This window comes from Ornithorhynchus anatinus, chromosome 1 (assembly GCF_004115215.2).
Source record: "Ornithorhynchus anatinus isolate Pmale09 chromosome 1, mOrnAna1.pri.v4, whole genome shotgun sequence".
In the NCBI taxonomy this organism is placed as follows: Eukaryota; Metazoa; Chordata; class Mammalia; order Monotremata; family Ornithorhynchidae; genus Ornithorhynchus; species Ornithorhynchus anatinus.
Genome location: NC_041728.1, coordinates 9,156,341 through 9,176,479, shown reverse-complemented (window position 1 = coordinate 9,176,479; position 20,139 = coordinate 9,156,341). Strand labels below are relative to the sequence as shown.

Genomic DNA, 20,139 nt, shown 5'->3' with positions numbered 1-20,139 from the left:
GTAGTGAGTGAAAGGAGAGGAATTTATTGAGGACATACTGAGTGCAGAGCTCTGTCCTAGGCAGTTGAGAGAGCACAATATAACAGCTGACAGGCCCGTTGCCAGCTCACAACAAGATTACTCGGGGATCCTTCCATCAGGATAAGAGGTTGGTTAATGTGGCCTCCAGGGAAGGAAAGGAAAAGCCAGGTGCTAGTTGTTTTCCAGGACACATTCCTGTTCTATCTGGCTTTTCTGTTCCTTGGGATCCCTTTTTCTTCATCCCTTAGACTGGCCTCCTTGCCGCCAACTAAGTGTTGGAAAATCTGATGGATTATTATGGACCTTCAAATAGCTCTTTGGGGTTTCAGAGAGAGCTGCATCTCAGAAATGAGACACTTCTGCCTTTAAGGAACCCAGGGTCAAAGACAATGGCCTCAAGCATCTAGTATACTGAACACAGCTGCCACTCAATCACCGGTGTCGTTGACGATGAGGCATATGCGTATTCTTTTACATTCACCTGCGAGAAAGCTCCAGAATCTCTTAGGCATTCAAGTCCTCAAACTCAAAGGTCCCCTGACCTAACTTCTAGTGTGTGAGTGAGTGTGAGGTCAGTGGTTCTTTTAGAAACTTTTTCTTTAGTAACAGAAAAAAACATTGTTTCTCAAGTTTTCAGTTTAGCTCCGTAAACCTGCAGTGAGCCTCCTCACATAAGCAGCGTGGTGCAGTGGACAGAGCACGGGCCTGGGAGTCAGAAGGCTATGGGTTCTAATCCCAGCTTTGCCACATCTGTTGTGTTACCTTGGGGGAGTCACTTCACTTCTCTGCATCACTTGCTTCATCTGGAAAGTGGGGACTGAGATCGTTCCATGTGGGACAGGGAATCTGCCCAACACGGTTCACTTGTGTTTAGTACAGTACCTGGCACATCATAGGCCCTTAACAAAAATCAGTGGGGGTGGGTGTGGAGGAGTAGGGGGAAGAAAGCAGATGTCTACACTGAAAGCTCCAGGCCATGTGATTTTTCTGTCCTAAAGCCAGGGTTGAACCCTAACCACAAGAAGTACTTATTGTCACGTGGAGGAAATACGCTTATAGGGTGGACTTCGGCCCCATCTAAAGGTTCATCACTAAAGTGGCAGTCTTACACTCCTGAGGGGTAGTCACGTGCCCACAAACTGAACAGGAATATCTGAAAAGATTACAGAGTCTCAAGTTCAGGCTTGTTGATGGACTGGAGTACGAGTTAGAATCCCGCCAAGAGCTCGAGTCAGTCCACAGATTCCCTGCCTACGGGTTGGGTCTGGGGAGCCATAAAAGCCTGAACTGTTTGCCACGGCTGGGAATCGGGAGAGCCAGGATAGAGCTAAGGACAGTGCTGCTTGTATGTGGTAAATTCATGAATATGAAAATATGCAAAACTGAGCCTGCAATTGAGCTTGTTGTTCTTAGAAATGGCCCTAAAAGAAAAACACCCTGCTGTGCTTCATTTTTAAATGAGGACAAAATAGCAGGTAATTCAAATTTTCATGAGAGGGCAAAGTCTAAAGTGTAAAATAAATTACTGTTCCACAAAGCTTTTAGGAAAACGTAATATTTCTCTCAAAATTGAAAAAGAAAAACCCTTAGAAAAGACAATAACTTAATATTTTAAGGAATTCAATCACAGAGAAGGAACTTTACAACACTGCAACTGACATTTTACACACATGATACAACTTTAAATAACAGGTAACACTGTCCCCAAAATGTCAGAACCTTTTACACTAGAAGAAGGAGGGCACATCCATACCTTATGGGTTAAGCTGAGATCAGGATCCATTTTAATCATTTCCCAGCTTCCATAACCATATTCATAGATGCCAATTAAAAGGTTGGAATCATCTTCTTTGCCCCAGTCTATATCGAAGTGAGCTGCTTTGGTGTGGCAAGGGATGGTATACCTGGAGACAAGAATATGAGAAAGGCCTTCCTGGGTCAGATCAATGATACGTCTAGTATTGCCTCCAACAATGACACTTTGAAAATCTTTGAAATGCGTCCCAACTATCTCTGTAACATCCAACCTTATGGTGGTGAAGCTGCTATCAAACCCTTTTACCATCATGAAAATTTTATGAGGAAACCCATTTTACACAAAGCCTTACAAGAACTGTTTGATTAAAAAAACATTACGTTCCCATTTATCCCACTTAATTTCTCTGAAATTAAAGCATCAGAGATTCTGGATGAATGTAAAGAAGAATGCTTATCCTTGTTAAAGGATAACAAACAAGTGGAATGGGTCACTAAGAGGGTCGTGGAATCTCCAACTCTGGGGATGCGTAAGGAAAAAACGGCCAATCATTTTTCCTGGAAGGTTTAGCCAGAGGAATGCAGAATTGCCCAAGTCGATGGTATGGGATCGCTCCCAGCTCTAGGATTTTAAGACACAAGTGACAAGATGCATTTAACATATGGACTCCCCAGAAAAACGCTTTTATTTTAAAGTCATCAAGAAACTCACCTTTTTCTTTCCTCTGGATCTGAAGGAATGGACTTGTGCAGCGGTACTAATTCCTCTTCATGAGAGATGACAAGTTTTGCATTCACCTGTACTCCTGATATTCGGAATGTTGGACCTTTCACTTTCCCAAGTCGACCTCCTGAAATTAAATATGATTTTCTTTCAGTTGAGTTACGTATACGTAACGATTTCACATAAAGCGAGTCAGAACCAATAAGATTCAGAAAATCAGTTCGGCTTTGAGACTGAATCTCTTAAGTTATGTCGGTTTCAGATACCAAATAAACTATTTTCAATATTCGAACAATTTCAGTTTTCACCCAATTGCTGACAAAAATCATCACAGATTCATAAACAGAACCCCCGCCACTACTATGGCCCTAATCAAAGTGTCCACAATTTGACTGAAATTTTTGGAAACGATGATTTGACTTTACCAGACAGTTAACTGGTCAGTCTATATTATGCAATCTGTTTAAATTGACTTTAATTTTCAAAGTGATTCTAAAGCAAGTCATTCTTTGGTGAAACAAAAGTCTGATTCTAAAACTGTCCCCAGTACTTGAATGGGAACATTTCTGGATTTATGCCACATTAAACAGCTTCTGTATTAAACTTCCTTAGCACTTAAATACGGTATTTACATTTTCCAAACCGTATAGTACTCCTCACAGAAACTTAACGCCTTTAAATTCCTTTAAAAATAATACTTTTCAGTCCAAAGACTGCTTTCCAGTTATAGAAACAGAATAACTTACATGGAATGAGAAAGGCAATTTAAAAAATTTGTATTTATACTACTTTTCCAAAAACAAATCCAACTGGGAACTTGCTAAGAATAGTAAAGTCTCTTTAAATTAGTTTACTGGGTAAACTGAAACAACTTCTTCTTGATAAAATAGCTTGAATAAAATAAAGGATGAGTAATGGGCAGTTCCAAGAAAAAATTTAGTTCTCAGAATGCCCTGCTATTTAAATAATTATTAAAAATGGGGAAAAAAAACAGCCAATGAATGTCAACCATTGAAAAGAATGTCCTTTCTTACTGCCAAATTACTATGATCACAGTTTTTGGTTAGAACAAGCAGGTATGTCAAGTATCCCAATTCAAATGCCTTTAAATTCAGTTTTTCCTGGATTTCAAATTGTACAATACTTCTCTCTAACACAGCTACTTGGCTTTTCTTACACTTTACTACAGCTTGGGATATTTTCTCCTCACCCATCTTTTTACATTTCACGCTACTTAATATTTTACCTGTTCGTTCCTGTCCAGAAGAACTGTCCTTTAAAGCCTTGATGCATCCATTATGAACAAGTTCCCCTAATCTTCTGAGATCTGTCTCTGATTTATCAACTAACTCGGCATCTCGAGCAATGGCATCTAACCTGTGATAAAAGGTAAGTGTAAGCTTTATTCAAGATTTCAAAAAAGTCTGAAAACAATGATTGGCAATTGGCAAGACTAACAGTAAAAGGTTATTTGACTCTGGATCATAAACTGCATATTCTAGTTCTGCAAAACTGATATGTGAAAAGATGAAAAGGAACAATTCAGTTGAGTGCAAGGGAGAAACACAATTACTGTCTAAAAATTTAAGGTTAAAAAAATAAATCACGCCATCTGCGATGTGTGAAATAGCGTGCCCTCAGCCTCTGATATTTGCTAAAGGATAGTGACTGTTTCTGTATCTGACACTCCATTTCAAAAGAGAGATCAATAGAAAGCAAGGTTTCTGCTCATTATTACAAAAGCTAACGTTAAAGGCAGATCTTTATCTCAATCAGCAAGGAAGTGGAACTTCCAAAGCATTTCAACGACACCAATTAGGTGTTGTGACTACAACTGGTCAACTGTAAACATTAACTTTAAATAAATTTGAAGAAGCTTATTTCAGATGCTCAGACCCTTCTCCCCTCTAGACTGTAAGCTTGTTGTGGGCAGGGAATGTGTCTGTTTATTGTTAATTTGTACCCTCCCAAGTGCTTAGTCCAGCGCTCAGAACACAGTAAGTGCTCAATAAAGACAACTGAATGAACATTACTATTACACAGTAAAACCTGCTTCACCTGAACTTGGTATATAATGGAAAAACTTCTTACTGTTTAGTCAGAATAAAATTAAATTTTTACTGAAAGACCTGAACCTAAATATGTGTGTGCATACACATATATATGTATGTATATGTGTCTATACATACACACACAATGCATATGAATACACACACACACAGACGAGATGCACTGCTAAACTCTGAAAAATCAAATCATTTGCTGAGGTTGATAAACTGTCTCTGAGACATCAAAGGTGTTCTGCTTAATTAGCTTCATTAGATATAAAGATTAAACATATGTAGCTTATTTAGCATATTACAGATACAAGCCTGAGGCTTAATTCAAGAAGCAATAGAATCTAACGCTTAAAAATGCTCACAGTGTTGTCTAAATAACTTAAACAACAAAAATTGCCCATGCTAACTAAAAATAATTCTGTTATTGGGATAGTAACAGTTCTGACAACGATAAATACATTTACCTTTCCAGAGGACCACCAAATTTCTTGTAACTCTTGATAAACCTAACAGAAAATAATTGCTAAGTTTAAATGTTTGCGTCACTGTTCAAATTTTTTTTAAATGGTGTTTATGCAAATATCATCAAAAACCCCCAACCTAAAAAAAATAATGCCCATTTTACAACACAGATTTGAGTTCAAAGGACAACAGTCCCCCACCCTCCAAAAAAAATTTAAACCACAAAGAACCCCTATACACATTCAGAAAACCCAGTCTCACACTAAGTCTGGGGACCAATATAAATAAAACAATAGAAGCTAAAATTTATTTCAGAAATTATTTTATTTTTTCACAAGACAAAAGATGTTCAGAACTAGACATTAAGTCGTAGAAAATGGACCTGGATCTAATGTAGACTTTAAGTTCAGAGTGGGCATTCACCATATATATTACACCTCCCTAAAGCAAGATGAAAAGTTAAAAACTGCTCAAAGATTTTGATTCCGTTGTGGAGTGATGCTAACATCAGAAAATGGAAGCTCAGTCAAAATAAAAGCAAAACAAGCCCCCGTGAGTGATGATGACAGAATGGAAAGGAAAAGGAAATTATTCATGGGAGAGGTTCATTTTCACATCATGGCCAACCACTAGAGCAGTCATGAAAGTTTCCTTTATAAAAGCACCCATATTTTAGCCTTTCTGGGTAGAGGAGAAAAATGAGGAAGAATTTTGTCTAAGTCAGGTCTATATCCCAAAGGATACAATGGTTTCAATAGGGATAATAAGTATAAATTCTCAAAAAAGTACAGAGCTGAGCAACATTTTTACAGTCTTCACATCCAAATAGATTACATAAAACAAAAAGTAACAGTCATTCTCTCATCATCCTCTAAGAAATCAGCCGCACATACAACAATTAGAGTCGAAGGGATACTCCAATTTAGACCGTCATCACCTTACCTCAGTCCCTTACTGGGACTTTTAATTGATAAATGCTTTAACATAATTCCTTTTATAAACAAGCCAGAGTGGTGCCAAGAAACAGAGTCACTAAATGACAATGTTCCTTTATCAAAACTAAGATAAGCCCTATAAAGCATGGTTAGAAGGGTTATATTACAATTATTGAAAGGAAGGGTTAGCGGGGTGAGGAATAGAACTTGCTATATGACTAGGTATAGAATTTTATTTTTCACTCTTTAAGCATTTTAAAAGAGCCGCAGTTAAGCTACAAAAATATCGAGAACCGTGTAGAAATAATTAAGCAGTTTTAAACAATTCAGCCACCCATTACAGAATGAGATCCTAGGCCTGCATGCCATATATATAAATATATATATATATATATACATATATATATATATCTCGTTTCTAGGCTCTGTTACTACTGTACTACAGCAGAAGAGCTGAATTTCTGGTAAAAAAAAAAAAACCTTCGCTTACAAATTCAGGAGGGATAAAAAAAGTAAATGGTTTAGTCATTTAGATATTATTTAGGTTTATCCCCATGATCAAGGCAATTGGAAGTAAAATGTTCTTATTTCATCTTACCGCCTAATTTCTGCATCACTAAATCCTTTAATATTCTCCCGTGGGATAGTTCGGGGTCTTCCTCGCTTTTTTGGCCTTTTCCTTTCAGAGATTGAATCACTGTCTGAGCCAGAGTATCTTCTGCTTCTACTGCGCCTGCCTTCGCTTCCGTTGAAGCTGATCTAGAATTTCACAAAAGTTGTCAGATATTTCCACCTAAGCGACTGGATACAAACAGTTTGTTCGCGTGACGAAGAATTTTAATCTGAATGCTCTTTACCTCAGGCTTACTGACGGGGACCAGCGCTACCAGAAATTCTGCAATTTAATTTCAATTCCATGGGCACACGTTGCTAACGTTCTCGCCTGTCCCACCGTCGGCCCCCGGTCCATGTCCTACCTCTGGCCTGGAATGCCCTCCCTCCTCACAACTGCCAAACTAGCAGGCTTCCCGCCTTCAGAGCCTTACTGAAAGCTCACCTCCTCCAGGTGAGACCCCCCTTTTCCTCTGCTCCTCCTACACTTCCCATTGCCCCATCTCTCTCCCTCTGCTCTACCTACCTCTCCACCCCACAGCACTTGTGTATATATGTACATATTTATTATTCTATTTTATTAATGATGTGTTTATATAATAATAATCATGTTGGTATTTGTTAAGCGCTTACTATGTGCAGAGCACTGATCTAAGCGCTGGGGTAGACACAGGGGAATCAAGTTGTCCCACGTGGGGCTCACAGTCTTAATCCCCATTTTACAGATGAGGGAACTGAGGCACAGAGAAGTTAAGTGACTTGCCCACAGTCACACAGCTAAGTGGCAGAGCTGGGATTCAAACCCATGACCGCTGACTCCAAAGCCCGTGCTCTTTCCACTGAGCCACGCTGCTTCTCTAGTTTATAGAGAAACTATTTATTTAGAACTTTATATCTAAACTTCTATTCATTTATATTGATGCCTGCTACTTGTTTTGTTGTCTGTCTTCCCCCTTCTAGACTGTGAGCCCGTTGTTGGTTAGAGATTGTCTCTGTTGCTAAATTGTACTTTCCAAGCACTTAGTACAGTGCTCTGCACACAGTAAGTGCTCAATCAATACGACTGAATGAAGGAATAACAAGGGGAGATAAGGAAGAGAGTTTTAAAATTACCTGCTTCGCACAATTTCTCATTCTTGGGAGCATATAGATTTCTTCAAGCTCTTTTTGTCTTTCTTCCTCTTCTAACCTCCGTCTTTGATCTTCTGGAATGATTTCCTCCCAGTTCCTTGAATTTCTTTCAGGTTCTATATCTATGTCATCTTCATCCATATTTGAAAAATTGGCCACCTGGTAAAGGACCAAAATTTTTAAAAGAGAAAATCTTTTAAGAGTAGCATAGAACTGTCTCTCTTCATTCAAACCATTTGGTTACTAGTAAAAGCTGTAACATTCCTTATAAAGTAGTTAATCCATTTCATTTCCTTAAAAATCAACGTAAATAGGGACCGTGTAATTTTAAAAACCTCGGTTGGCAACCCTGAATGAGAAAAGCTTAGGAGTCGGATTCACCATTTCTCCTAAAACGAGCCACTCTTCTAATTCCCTAAGGACCCTCTCATCCACTTCATCAACAAAAGACATGAATGTCCTTAAAATCTTCCCTGCACTTTCACCCTCCTCCTGCTTCATCTCCTGTCTCGTGTCAAAACCCAACTCCCACTTGATGTCGGCAGGGACCACGTCTACCAACTTAGTTGTACTGTACTCTCCCAAATGCTTAGTACAAGTGTTCTGTACCCAGTAAAAAATCAATTCTATTTACTGAGCACTTACTGCTCAATAAATACCATTTATGATGATGATGAAATGATCCCAATGACATGCCCTGATAAACATTTCCTTCTAGATTGAGGTACTAAATTCAGAAGAAGAGTCCAGAAGTTCGACTTTCCTCATAATCTAGTATGGAATGTATAAGGTTAAAAGGCAAATAAATGAAAAAAACACGGCACCTTGAACTGGGAAAGCAGTTCATCTCCTACAGTCAGTGGACCTGGTTCATTTTCATGAGTTTCAGCCCTCTTCAAGATTTCATCTATATCCATTTCCTGGAATTTAAAAGGAATTAAATAACTAAAGAATATTATATGACCCGTTTTCTTTGTTAGAAAGTTAACTGAAGCTCTCCTTACCTGGGGCTCTTGTTCTTCACCTTCGGGTTCCTTAAAAAGTTCTTCTGCGCCAAACTTTAAAATTGCAGATAACTCTTCCTTGTTGAAAGGAGTAGAACTGAGAATCAAAAGAAATTACATTTTCATGTCACCTAAGGATTTGTACCAACGGGTTGCTCCAAAAGGGCAAAATAATCACCGGAAAAGTCAGCTAAATGATTTGACAGTGGCCTCTGGAATTTTCCTAATGCCCATCTAACGGCGGGCAAAGTGCCTACCTTGAGGGAGTGGAGCCTGTGTGGAGCACAGTCTTCCCGGTCGTGTCCATTCTCTGAATTACTAGATGATCCAGCACCATCTTCTTCTTGGCTCGCTCAAGGATATCTTCTTCAACCGAACCCTTGGTGACTAGCCGATAGATATTGACCTGGACGAGAACATCCACGCTTAGCGTTATGAACATACGCTAGCCATTAAAATTACACTAATCCTGCAACTTCACTGCTTTGATTTAAGAATCAGTTATGAAAAGAGAAGTGTGGGGCCTATTGGCAAGACCATGGGCCTGATCAGAGGAATTGGGCTTCTAAACCTGGCTCTGCCACTCGTCTGCTATGTGACCTTGTAGCTTCTCCGTACTTCAGTTAGCTCATTTGTAAACTGGGAATTAAAACAATCCCACATGGGACAAGGACTGCGTGCAATCTACCTCAGTGCTTAGTACAGTGCTGGTCACATAGTAAGCACTGAACAAATACCACTAAAAGAATATTAACACGGAAGCTTCTTCAACTACTTCGACTCAGGTTCTCATCCTAGCTCTGCAACTTGCCTTCGTGTAACCTTGGGCTCCTCACTTGACTTCTAAGGGCCTGAGAAACTTAGTTACCATATCTGTCAAATGGGGATGATACACCTGTTCTCCCTCCCTCAGTCTGCGAACCCCGTCTAAGACAGGGACTGTGCCCAATCTTATTATCCCGTATCGAGTCCAGTGTTAGCACACAGTAAGCACTTTTCAAGTACCATTATTACCGTCCCTCATCCACTTTAAATTGCATGGCTTGTTAAACCAGGTTCACCATAAAAGCCAAGCTCTCCTAAAACATATAAACATTTCGACGAGGACACAATTTCTTCTCACCCACGATCAGAATGTTCTGATATCCCCAGCCTAAAATACACAGGGCAAAGAACTGACCACTCTGGCCATACACAACTATGTTCCTCCAAAAGCAGGAATAGATTTTCTGTGGGTGGTTTTTGTCAAAGAACATTACTTGGCAAAATATAGCACAGAGAGTGGAGTGGGTAGGAGGAGAGGGAGACTCGGGGGGTGGGGGGGGGTGGGAGAGAAAAGGAGGGAGGGAAGGAGAGAGGGAAGGAGGGGAGAGAGAAAGAGGGGAGAAAGAGAAAATGCACATTTGTGCCTTCTCAGTAGCCGCAGTGATCCTCCCCCAACCAAGTGGCAGAGGCTCCAGTTCTGGACCAGGGCGGGCAGATGAGCAGGGCCACATTTGGCTTCGAGCCACATGGAGTTTACACAGCCGCCCCAGATCCGACATCCACCTCACCTCTGGATCATTCCCAGAGCTGTGTGGGCAGCTCAGACATGAGGATGACAAACAACTGGTTCTGGCTGAGCTCCAAGGCTGGAGCTCAGAAGAGCCTGTGACCCAGCTCTAGAGACCAGTGAAGATAATGGGAACCTCACAGGGGACAGAGGTTGCAGTCCTACCAACCAGGTGGCAAGTAGAAAGGAAGCCATCAGCTTTCTTTAACTACACATTACAAATGATTTATTTAGATTAACGTCTGTTTCCCTCTCTGGACTCTAAGCTCCTTGTGGACAGGAAACGTGTCTGCCAACTCTCTTCTATTGTACTCTTACAAGTGCTTAGTACGCTGCTCTGCACATAGTAAGCGCTCAGTACATTCCACTGATCGATTGATCAGTGCCGATCCCCCGGGGTGATGGCCTCTTCTACCTCTCTTGGAGGTGATGCCCCGTGGCCTACAAATGTCCAGTGAAATGAAAGATGGCATAGCAAAACCCACAGGATCCTTTTGAAAACAGCAGTTCAGAAACACGCGTCTACTGGATAAGGCTCAGAGTTGAACTGCCACTAACTTAAGGCTGCAAAAATGCACTGTGCTGTACAGCATCTTGACTCCGTGTCATGCAGGCTCTACTGACACATTTTGCTAACTTGATGGGTAACTGGAAAAGGCATGACCTAAATAAATGTCTATCAACTCCTCCATTTGTAGAATAATTGATCCCATCTTTCCCAGAACTTTCCAAGTACTGTGCTCTGTGCACAAGCACTTTATAAATACTCTTGATGGATAATTACCACTACCCAAGGGATGATCAGAGAATCAGTTAATGCCTGAAATAAGATTCCAAAATAGATAGTTTCAGGAATATTACATGATAGACATACCTGTTTCTTTTGTCCAATTCTATGAGCTCTAGCCTGTGCCTGAAGATCATTTTGCGGGTTCCAGTCAGAATCAAATATAACAACGGTGTCAGCGGATGCTAGATTAATTCCTAAACCTCCAGCTCTTGTAGATAATAAAAAGCAGAAATCCTGCATAAGAGTAAGAAAAGCAAATGATTTTAATTTCACCCACATTGCTGCTCTGTCAATACTTTAAATGGCATTTATTTCATCACGGTCTTAATGTTTTTTAAGGTTCCTCAAACGATGTGAAAAATAGCTCCTTCAAACATGGATAATGGAATAAGTAACCATGACTGACTTTTTGATTTCAGCAACAAATATCATAAAGGACTCTTACTGCTTTTCTGATGTATTTATGGTACAGGCAAATTATTCTGCAGTACCGCCTAAATTGGCACAACAGTACAAATTACTTGAATGAAAACAATCAGTTCACACCTCTGATCCTTCGGCATTAAAATGATCTAGTGCTTGTTTCCTCAGTTCTCCTTTGATTGAACCATCTAGTCTCTGAAATGATAAAACACACCAATTAAAACTCTGCATAAAACTGCATCGAAGTTTTACTTCTAAAATGAAATCGGAACAATGACAGAATTAGAGAAATACGCACAAAAATATGCACTGTGAGGAGATATTCAAACTGCCCTACAAATAGTTTCAGAGCTTTAAGCCCCACAAAAATTCTGATCTAGCGCTGTCCTCTCCAAAACCGATTCCGCTACACCAGATCTCCTTATCCAGCATACCTCCTTTCTGGCATGCACTCATCAAAGATATTATACCTTGGGTCATACGGAAATTATATTTTACCCCTTGTTCCCAGTGCCCTTTCACTGACTGGCTTAGTTCATGAAAGAGTAGAGGGGAGGTTTTGGGAGGCATGGAGTAGGGAGTCTGGGACTCATCTGTACCTCGCTTTTTCTTTTACCACTCTTTCTTCCCAAGTCGACCGAAACAGTCGTCCCCCAGAAACAGCAGCGACAACTTTAGTGCAAGTTCTGCCGGATATAGGGCCAATATCACACCAAAGGACAAGGCTCTAGTGCCTAAGGAAAGCGGGTCCTGGCGGCACCTTGTTTAGAGAGGTTTCTCCTCATGGGAGTAGGAGGCTTTTGGGGGGGTGGCGGAGTGTGGAGGCCAGGGCGGGTGAGTTTAGGCAGTCAGATCCATCATGAGAGGAGAATTTCCAAATCTGCCCAGCAGGACAAGTGACTTGCCTGCACGTGTCCTACTCTTGCACCCCTGTCGTTTTCAGCTCTAGCTGTGTGAAGGACGGTGGGACTTTTCTGGTTTTGCATCCCCTCTCTGCTTTTCCACTTCCCCCCCCCCCCAAAATCTCCAGATCCTTGGGCCACTAAATGCCTGAGGGCCCGGTGGTGCTGCAGGCCAGCTGTTGGGGAGATCTCTGAGATATTCAGTTCTGTGACTACAGCCAGCACTCACCACTCTCCAGACCAACTGCCGGCCACAGGAAGACACCGAGTTTTTGAAACGTCAGTCAAAACTCAATTCGACTAAAGAAATGGAGCTTGCCTCTTTCCATGTGATGTGGTTTCAAGCTCAAAAGCCTAAACAATTATCAGCCCAGCCAAACTTTTATCTCGAATGGTTATTCCCGTCAGTAGGGAATATTACTATGCTTGAGAGGCAGCTCTGATTCGGTTTAGAATTCTGAGGCACTATTTCAACAACAGTTTTGGTCTATTTTGGGTTCCTACGTAAAGGTCCATAAAAAGTCAGGATGTTGAGGGGCTCTGGTACGAAGGAGAAGAAAGCGTTGTCGTTGGGGAAGGAAAGTAATTAGCAGGAAATTACATTTGTGGTTTCATCTCTTTAGGCACGAAGGTAGCTAGGCAAACTTTTTTCCTTCCTTGTGAAAATGCAGATGGCCCATTTGTGAACTAAAAATATTGGCTTGGTTAGGATGCTGGTCTCAGGGACCTACATTCTAAGCCTCAAAAAGTAGACTGAAAGTGATTTCTTGGGGGTGGAAGGGTCGGGTTGGGAGGGTCGAGAGGGAAGGGTGGGGGTTTATGGGTGCCTTAAAATGAGGTTGGAATAGTTTGTAATTGCCTTAATAATAGCAGTTCTATTCATTCTTTAAAACAGGGCTTAGAGGATGCTTAGTTGATAATACAGAAACCCAAAAGGTCCAACCCTGAGGGACCTCCACAGAGTCACGTGTGTATTCAAAAAACAATATAAAGGAAAACTGGCCTGCAAAAAAGATCGTGACAGAAACAGAAATACTACTATACTTCTTTAGGACACTACGCTCAGGAGCATTCAGCTGACATTAGCGTGTGTGGGAGAAGTTAATGAAAATTTTGTAGACCAATACAAATTTTATGGGCTTAAAGGAGTTTTTAAAAACTAACCTTAAGGCTGCATAAAAATGCACTGGGCTACACAGCATCTTGACTCCAACTTTCACATTCATAACCTAAGGGGGTGCTGATTCCCCAACTTTTTGGGAAACCTGAGTTGACGTCACATCAATTTTCCTCAGCTGAAATCCATTTTGACTAAAGTTTGGAAACCTCGTTGTGATTCCGGGGCTCACAGACTTGCCCAAAGTCACACAGCTGACAAACGGTGGAGCCGGGATTTGAACCCACGACCTCGGACTCCTAAGCCCGTTGTCTTTCCACCGAGCCACACCGCTTCTCACACGCTACTACTGACAGAGGAGTGCACACAACGCTATGGCTCTTGAGAGACAAACGGCACTGGGGCTGGCCCGTGTGTCTGGGAGCATGGTGGGATATTGGCAGCACCAAGCTTCCCGATGTACCCACCGTGCCCCTCTAACCACCCTGATGCTGTGATCTCTTCACCCTCGCATTCAAGGGCTAGCTTGGAGTTTTAGGGGCATTTTCATTTGGTCACCAGCTCCAGCATTTCATTCTCACTGGGGCTGATAGGCCTGGATAAGCTCCACCGTGGCTGGAGCCTTGAACTGCTTTTTCAACTTGAAAGAATCCAGGTTTATGACTGCTGTTCAGTTTCCGAATAAATATCTTTAACAGGTGATCTATAAGCACTTTCCTTCACATAATTTCCCCAAAGCAATAATTCCTACCACTAGATCAAATCCCTGAAAATAGATTTAACGGAAAAAAGGGAAAAGGGTTGCTTGGTGAAGATTATCTGGAAAAGGCATTAATGCTAGTTCTTGTGCCATTTCAAAGTTAGAAAAAACCCCAAGTTTTTACCTGAAAGGGGAACTGACGATATTTCAAATATTCCGCAAGAATATCTAACATCCGCACCATCTGAGAGAAAATAAGAACTCTGTTGCCTCTTTCTCTTAAGCGAATCAAAAGCTTGTCGAGAAGAATCAATTTTCCGCTGCTTCGGATTAAATGCTGCCAAAATAACAACGGTTGGGAATTACAAAAACAAATACATCAACCTTATCGACTGAACAGATTCCCTCCATTGTAGTACGTGGTAAGTATCGAATCAATCAAGAAAGTGTGCCACGCTTTTTTTTTTAAATTATACCCCGCACGCCCAAGCTGAACGATGTTCAGATGCTTCTGAAAAGTCTAAGTAGCAGTCGACCTCACTAAGTTGAACTTCCGATGGGTTACGGATGTTCCCCCAAATGGTGTTACCGTTGCAAAGAAATCCAAACGATTAAAAGACATTAAAAGCATCTCCTTCCTTTCCAATCAGATATGCAAATTTCCAGAATTCGCCTGTGTCGATAAAGACGTTTCGATCAGATGGATTACCTGTAAGGCCTCCTGTTTGTTATAGAATTCATTATTATCAGGTGGTTTAATGAGGTAGCAATGGTTACAACACTTCTTGAGCTCCATCATGATGTTCAAAAAGCCTGAGGTACTGCCCTTCGAACCTTTGCTGAGGGCTTTATAATTCCGGGTTAAAATCCATCTGGAAAACAAACCCCACGATTGTAAGGGTATACAGCACGAAGTGCACAATTGCTTGATATATCCTGAATTCTTACCCAAGCAAAAAAAGTCTACCGAATTAAGAATCTAAGCTCCAGTTAAACCAAAACTTACAACGCTTTTATTTTTCATCTACAGAACACATATCAGCGTGCTAAAATCCTTTAAAGGCATACTGAAAAACTTGATCTGTCGGTGTAAAAGTTGCTAGTGACGCGACTGGGGCGGTTTCTTACTTGTAATATTGCTTCTGCAATGCACTCATCTCCATTCTTAAAATCTGTTCAACCTTGGCAGGAAGAGATTTTTCGACGTCTTTCTTAACTCTGCGCAGTAAAAAGGGCTCAAGCTCTTTGTGAAGACTGGCATAGCCATATTCCCTCCCTTTGCCGTGTTCCTCTTCAAATTCTTCCCAGGAGGCAAATCTTCAACAGAAAAGAAAAACACGAAAGTTACTATTCGAAGCCTTATAATGGAAAACAAGCAGAATCGACAATATTTAACGTGACAGTATTTTATAATAAATGAGTTTTCAAATCAAGAGATGCCCTTCTTGATTTCCTGATGAGGATTAGTTTGCATCTATAATACAATTATCGCCACTATCTGATACTTTAAAAGAATACAACCTCCCTCTGAACTGCTGGGTATTCTAGTCAGGCATAGTCTCAACACGTACTAGCAGTCAGAATGCAATTTACTGAACAGACTTAAAAATTTATCTTCGCCCTTTGAAATTTCACTCCAATCCAATCCCTGTAATTTCTCTGTTCTGCAATCTTTTATACCAGTCACAAAGAAAGGAAACGTTTTCTGGATTTATCCAATCTCGCAGAGCAACAAATCAGCACGTTAACCTTCGAAATTCCAAGCCTAATGTTCCCCTTCCAGAAAACGCCTAAGAAGAAAATATTCCAAACTTGTCCTACTTTTCGGGCATGATGAAGTGCAGCAAAGACCACAGCTCTTTGAGGGAATTTTGCAGGGGTGTTCCAGTGATAAGAAGGCGGTGATTGGATTTGAAGTCTATTAAAGTCTTGTACAGAAGTGAGTCGTCATTCTTTAAACGATGAGCTTCATCCACACCTATGAAAGCCCAATTCAGGCCACCTAGGAATGCCTTAAAGGTTGGGGAAAAAAAAAAGACATTTCATAATTAGAGATGATGGAAGATGGAAAAAGTCCTCGTTTTGAAACACTGGTTTGCCAATAACTGTCCACAAGCAAAAGAAATACCTGACTGCTACGCAAAAAGTAAAATAAATCTGTGCCAAGTCCCTGGAGCAAAATATGTAGGAGGTAAGAATGACAACGCCGAGCATAATCTATGGTAAATATCATATTTTAAACCTTCGGTCTGTTAGACAACATTACGAAAAAATAAGAATCACAATATTCACACAGAGCAGGTGCCACGGACTTTCACCGTAAAGAGGGACTGGTAGGGGGATGTACTTCACTTGTGCAATTTTTAAATCTTGCAGGAGAGCTGGGGGTGGGATCGGGGGGTGAGGGGGTAAGCCAGCAAGCCCAGAAACCCTCATGGGTGATCCAGAAGCGAGGAGTCAGCAGTCGTCATCACATCTGATATTCAGGTGGCCTTCAGGGGTCAGAGGGCTAGATAGCCTTGACATAATCAGAATACCCAGGCAGAGAGTTTGATATAATAATAACTGCGGTATTTGTTAAGCTCTTTCTATGTGCTGAGCACTGGTCTAATACAAGAGATCTGAAGGGTACAGGATTAACACCCTATAACAATAAGGAACATTTGAAATATTTCTGAGAAACAAGGCCAGGAGGTACTAAGATTTCTTGATCTTCTATTAGCAGCATGGGCCTGGATGCCAGACGACTTGGGTTCAAAGCCCCGCTGCGCCACTTGCCTGCAGTGCGACCATGGGCAAGTCACAACTTCTCTGTGCCTCTTGTTTCCTCAAAGTAAAATAGGGATTCGATACCTGTTCTTCCTCCCACTTAGATTGTGAGCCCCATGTGGGACGGGGACTCTATCTATCCCAGGGCTTAGAACAGTGCTTGGAGCATAGTAAGCGCTTAAATATCATTAAAAAAAACCCATTAAAACTCTTAGTATTAACACTAAGGTACCTAAGAAAAAATAGAGAAAATTTGGTTATTTAAAACCAAATAAAAATCCAATAAAGATTGGACCTCCGAACACAAATAACATTTAGAATGGTTTTGCTATAACCATACAAGTAGATGGAATTAAAACACATCAGTTCAACAAAATAGAGAAACCATAACAAGTGGACTATGGGAAGAGTATTTTCCTGTCTTAAATCCAAACATTTTTTGTGGCAAAACTGTGGGAAATCATATAATTGGATCGATTCAGTGTACTGATGCTGGGGTTTAGTGAAGATAAAAGGGCAGGAAACAAAAGCAATTAACAGATGGTCAATCTGAATTATTCAGATCCCAACTTCACCTCCTTTTCTTACCCTTCATTCATTTATTTATTCAATTGTATCTGTTGAGTATTTACAGCATGCAAAGCGCTGTACTAAGCAATTGGGAGAGAAAATAATAACAGGCACATTCCTGCCCACAACCAGCCAGTCTAGAGGAGAAGACTCTGCCATTTCACTTCTTAGCACCGCCACTAAAACATAAGCTAGTTTGAAGGAGTAAGAGGAAGGACAGGAGGACTCAGAGAAAAAGAAAGATAAATTTTGTTACTATGGCAAAAAAAGCCTCCCAAAAAACAAGCTAGGTGGGAAAGGGTGTTGACCCTGTAAGTTAAAATGAGGCTTCAGAAGTCATCCGTGGTTACTGAATCCCCTCTCCCAGATTGAAAAATTCTGAATACCACATACCTTATCCTTCAACAAAATTTCATAGGTTGTCAAAAGTATATTAAACTTTAGACGCTTGGTCTGGAGGTGCATCCATTCATGAGTTCTTATCTATTTAAAAATACAAAGTTTCGTCAATATTAGAAATCATTTTATAAAGCACTACAATTAACATTAGCAATCAATTCATGACATTCACTGAATGTTTACTATACTCAGAACCCTGAACTTAAGGGCTTATCAAATGGAATAAAAATTTAAAAGCAGTAACAATGAAAGATCCCCTCTCAGGACCTCACCTGGAGAGTTTCCAGTCCTCTACCGGTCTCGGCTAGGGGAGGGAGAGTCAAGCAGAGGCCTGTCCATTCCATTCCTAGCTTGGGCAGTGGCTAATAATAATAATAATAATGTTGGTATTTGTTAAGCGCTTACTATGTGCCGAGCACTGTTCTAAGCGCTGGGGTAGACATAGGGGAATCAGGTTGTCCCACATGGGGCTCACAGTCTTAATCCCCATTTTACAGATGAGGGAACTGAGGCACAGAGAAGTTAAGTGACTTGCCCACAGTCACACAGCCGACAAGTGGCAGAGCTGGGATTCGAACTCATGAGCCCTGACTCCAAAGCCCGTGCTCTTTCCACTGAGCCACGCTGCTTCAGGCCATCTGCTACAAGTCAAAACTCACCCATGCTGGGCAGCAGCGGCATGGGAAAGAGATGAGGGTAGAGACTCGTTTTAGTGCGCAGAAGTGCGCAATGCAATTTACTATGCAATGGTAAACCACTTCCTTATTTTTTTACCAAGAAACTCTATGGATCCACTACTAGAACAACTGCAGTTGGAGGTGGACATTGAGAGAAATGTGTCCGTGGAGTCGCTATGGGTCGGAGAGGACTCGATAGCGCAAGACAAGAAACAATAAAAGCAGCATTGACAGCTTTTAATGATGGTTTACATGGGGTAAATATAGAATTTTCTATATTGATTTATGGACCCTATATATCTTTTATAATTTGTTACCCATCTAACACTCCATGCACCCAAAATTCATCCCAGCCCTTGGTGGCTATTAGAAGCAGGAGGTCAGATTTACTGGGGCGGAGATGGAGGGGCAGGGGGTAAGAGATGGTTAGGAACCAAAAAGAAGAAGAAGGAAAAAAAATAGATGGGGGAGAGGAGGATCAATAATACTTATTGAGAGATTACTGTTTGCTAAACTGTACTAAGTGCTTTGGAGAATACAAATAAGGAAGTAGGCACATTCTCTGCCCTCAATCAACCAATGCTATTTATTGAGCACTTACTGTGTGCAGAACACTGTACTCAGTGCTTGGGAGAGTACACTACAAGAGTTGCTAGACATGTTCTCTGCCCACAGGGAGTTTATATTCTATGGGAGGTGTGGGGGGAGGAGGGAGAGAGATGCAAAAATAATAATAAGATAGGAGGAAGAAGGAAAAGTGAAACTAGTGTAGACTAGTGAGTGCTTAAGAGGGTACGGTAATTAGGGGAACTGTACCTCACCTCAATGATCTCATTACTACAACCCAATCGGCACAATTCACTTCTTTAACGCTAACCTATTCACCTCAACCTCATCTTTCTCACTGCTAATCCTTTGCCCACGTCCTCTTCTAACTTGCAACCCCCTCTCCTTTCCAACGGACGACTACTCTCCCTCCCTTCAAATCAGCTCTCCAAGAGGCCTTCTCAGAATAAGACCTCACTTCTCTTTGTGAGCTTGGGGACACAAAGTGAATAGGGATTTTAGAATGGGGCTGGGCCGCTGGGAGAGGAGCGATTTCAAAGAGCTCCTCCAATTGGGAATTCTCAGGTCTTGTCGGGAACCCGGGATGAACCAGAATGGGAGTTCAGGTCTATAAAAGCCATGAGGAAAAATTGTTCCCATTGTCCTGATGGAATGGGCACCTTTGCCCTGAAATGACTCTAAATTAAGGGAATTGAGTCTTTGGATTCTGTGAGTATTCGCCTTCCATGGAGAGACTCCTGAGAGGAACCTTGATCAGAATTTTCCCAGTCAGAAGCAGCAAGAGACTCCGTTCCCAGAGTGGAAACTTGGGAAAGAAAAAAACAAACCCTGAAGCAACTATGTTTTAAAGTCTCTGCTTCAGGAATAGGGAAGGTACTTTGATCCTAAAGCTGGAATTTGTTATAAGTTGCTTTTTCAAAGAGAACTGTAAATAGGTCAAACAATCGTATACATCTTTCATACTCATAT

At 41.1% G+C, this 20,139-nt stretch overlaps 1 protein-coding gene across 4 annotated transcripts in view; it reads right to left on the bottom strand.

Annotated features, from left to right (window-relative positions):
• The window catches only part of CHD1 (chromodomain helicase DNA binding protein 1), a 70,572-nt gene that overhangs the window by 17,566 nt on the left and 32,867 nt on the right, over window positions 1-20,139 (bottom strand). For all 4 annotated transcript variants that reach the window (XM_039911119.1, XM_029057780.2, XM_029057786.2 and 1 more), the window contains exons 13-28: window positions 17,921-18,010; window positions 16,010-16,200; window positions 15,317-15,505; window positions 14,898-15,060; window positions 14,373-14,525; window positions 11,593-11,664; window positions 11,131-11,280; window positions 8,962-9,110; window positions 8,705-8,801; window positions 8,525-8,620; window positions 7,683-7,859; window positions 6,556-6,716; window positions 5,025-5,066; window positions 3,747-3,877; window positions 2,489-2,627; window positions 1,775-1,925 (exon numbers count right to left, since the gene is read on the bottom strand). In XM_039911119.1, coding sequence (XP_039767053.1) covers window positions 1,775-1,925; window positions 2,489-2,627; window positions 3,747-3,877; window positions 5,025-5,066; window positions 6,556-6,716; window positions 7,683-7,859; window positions 8,525-8,620; window positions 8,705-8,801; window positions 8,962-9,110; window positions 11,131-11,280; window positions 11,593-11,664; window positions 14,373-14,525; window positions 14,898-15,060; window positions 15,317-15,505; window positions 16,010-16,200; window positions 17,921-18,010 — 2,151 coding nt within the window. The remainder of the gene's footprint in view (window positions 1-1,774; window positions 1,926-2,488; window positions 2,628-3,746; window positions 3,878-5,024; window positions 5,067-6,555; window positions 6,717-7,682; window positions 7,860-8,524; window positions 8,621-8,704; window positions 8,802-8,961; window positions 9,111-11,130; window positions 11,281-11,592; window positions 11,665-14,372; window positions 14,526-14,897; window positions 15,061-15,316; window positions 15,506-16,009; window positions 16,201-17,920; window positions 18,011-20,139) is intronic.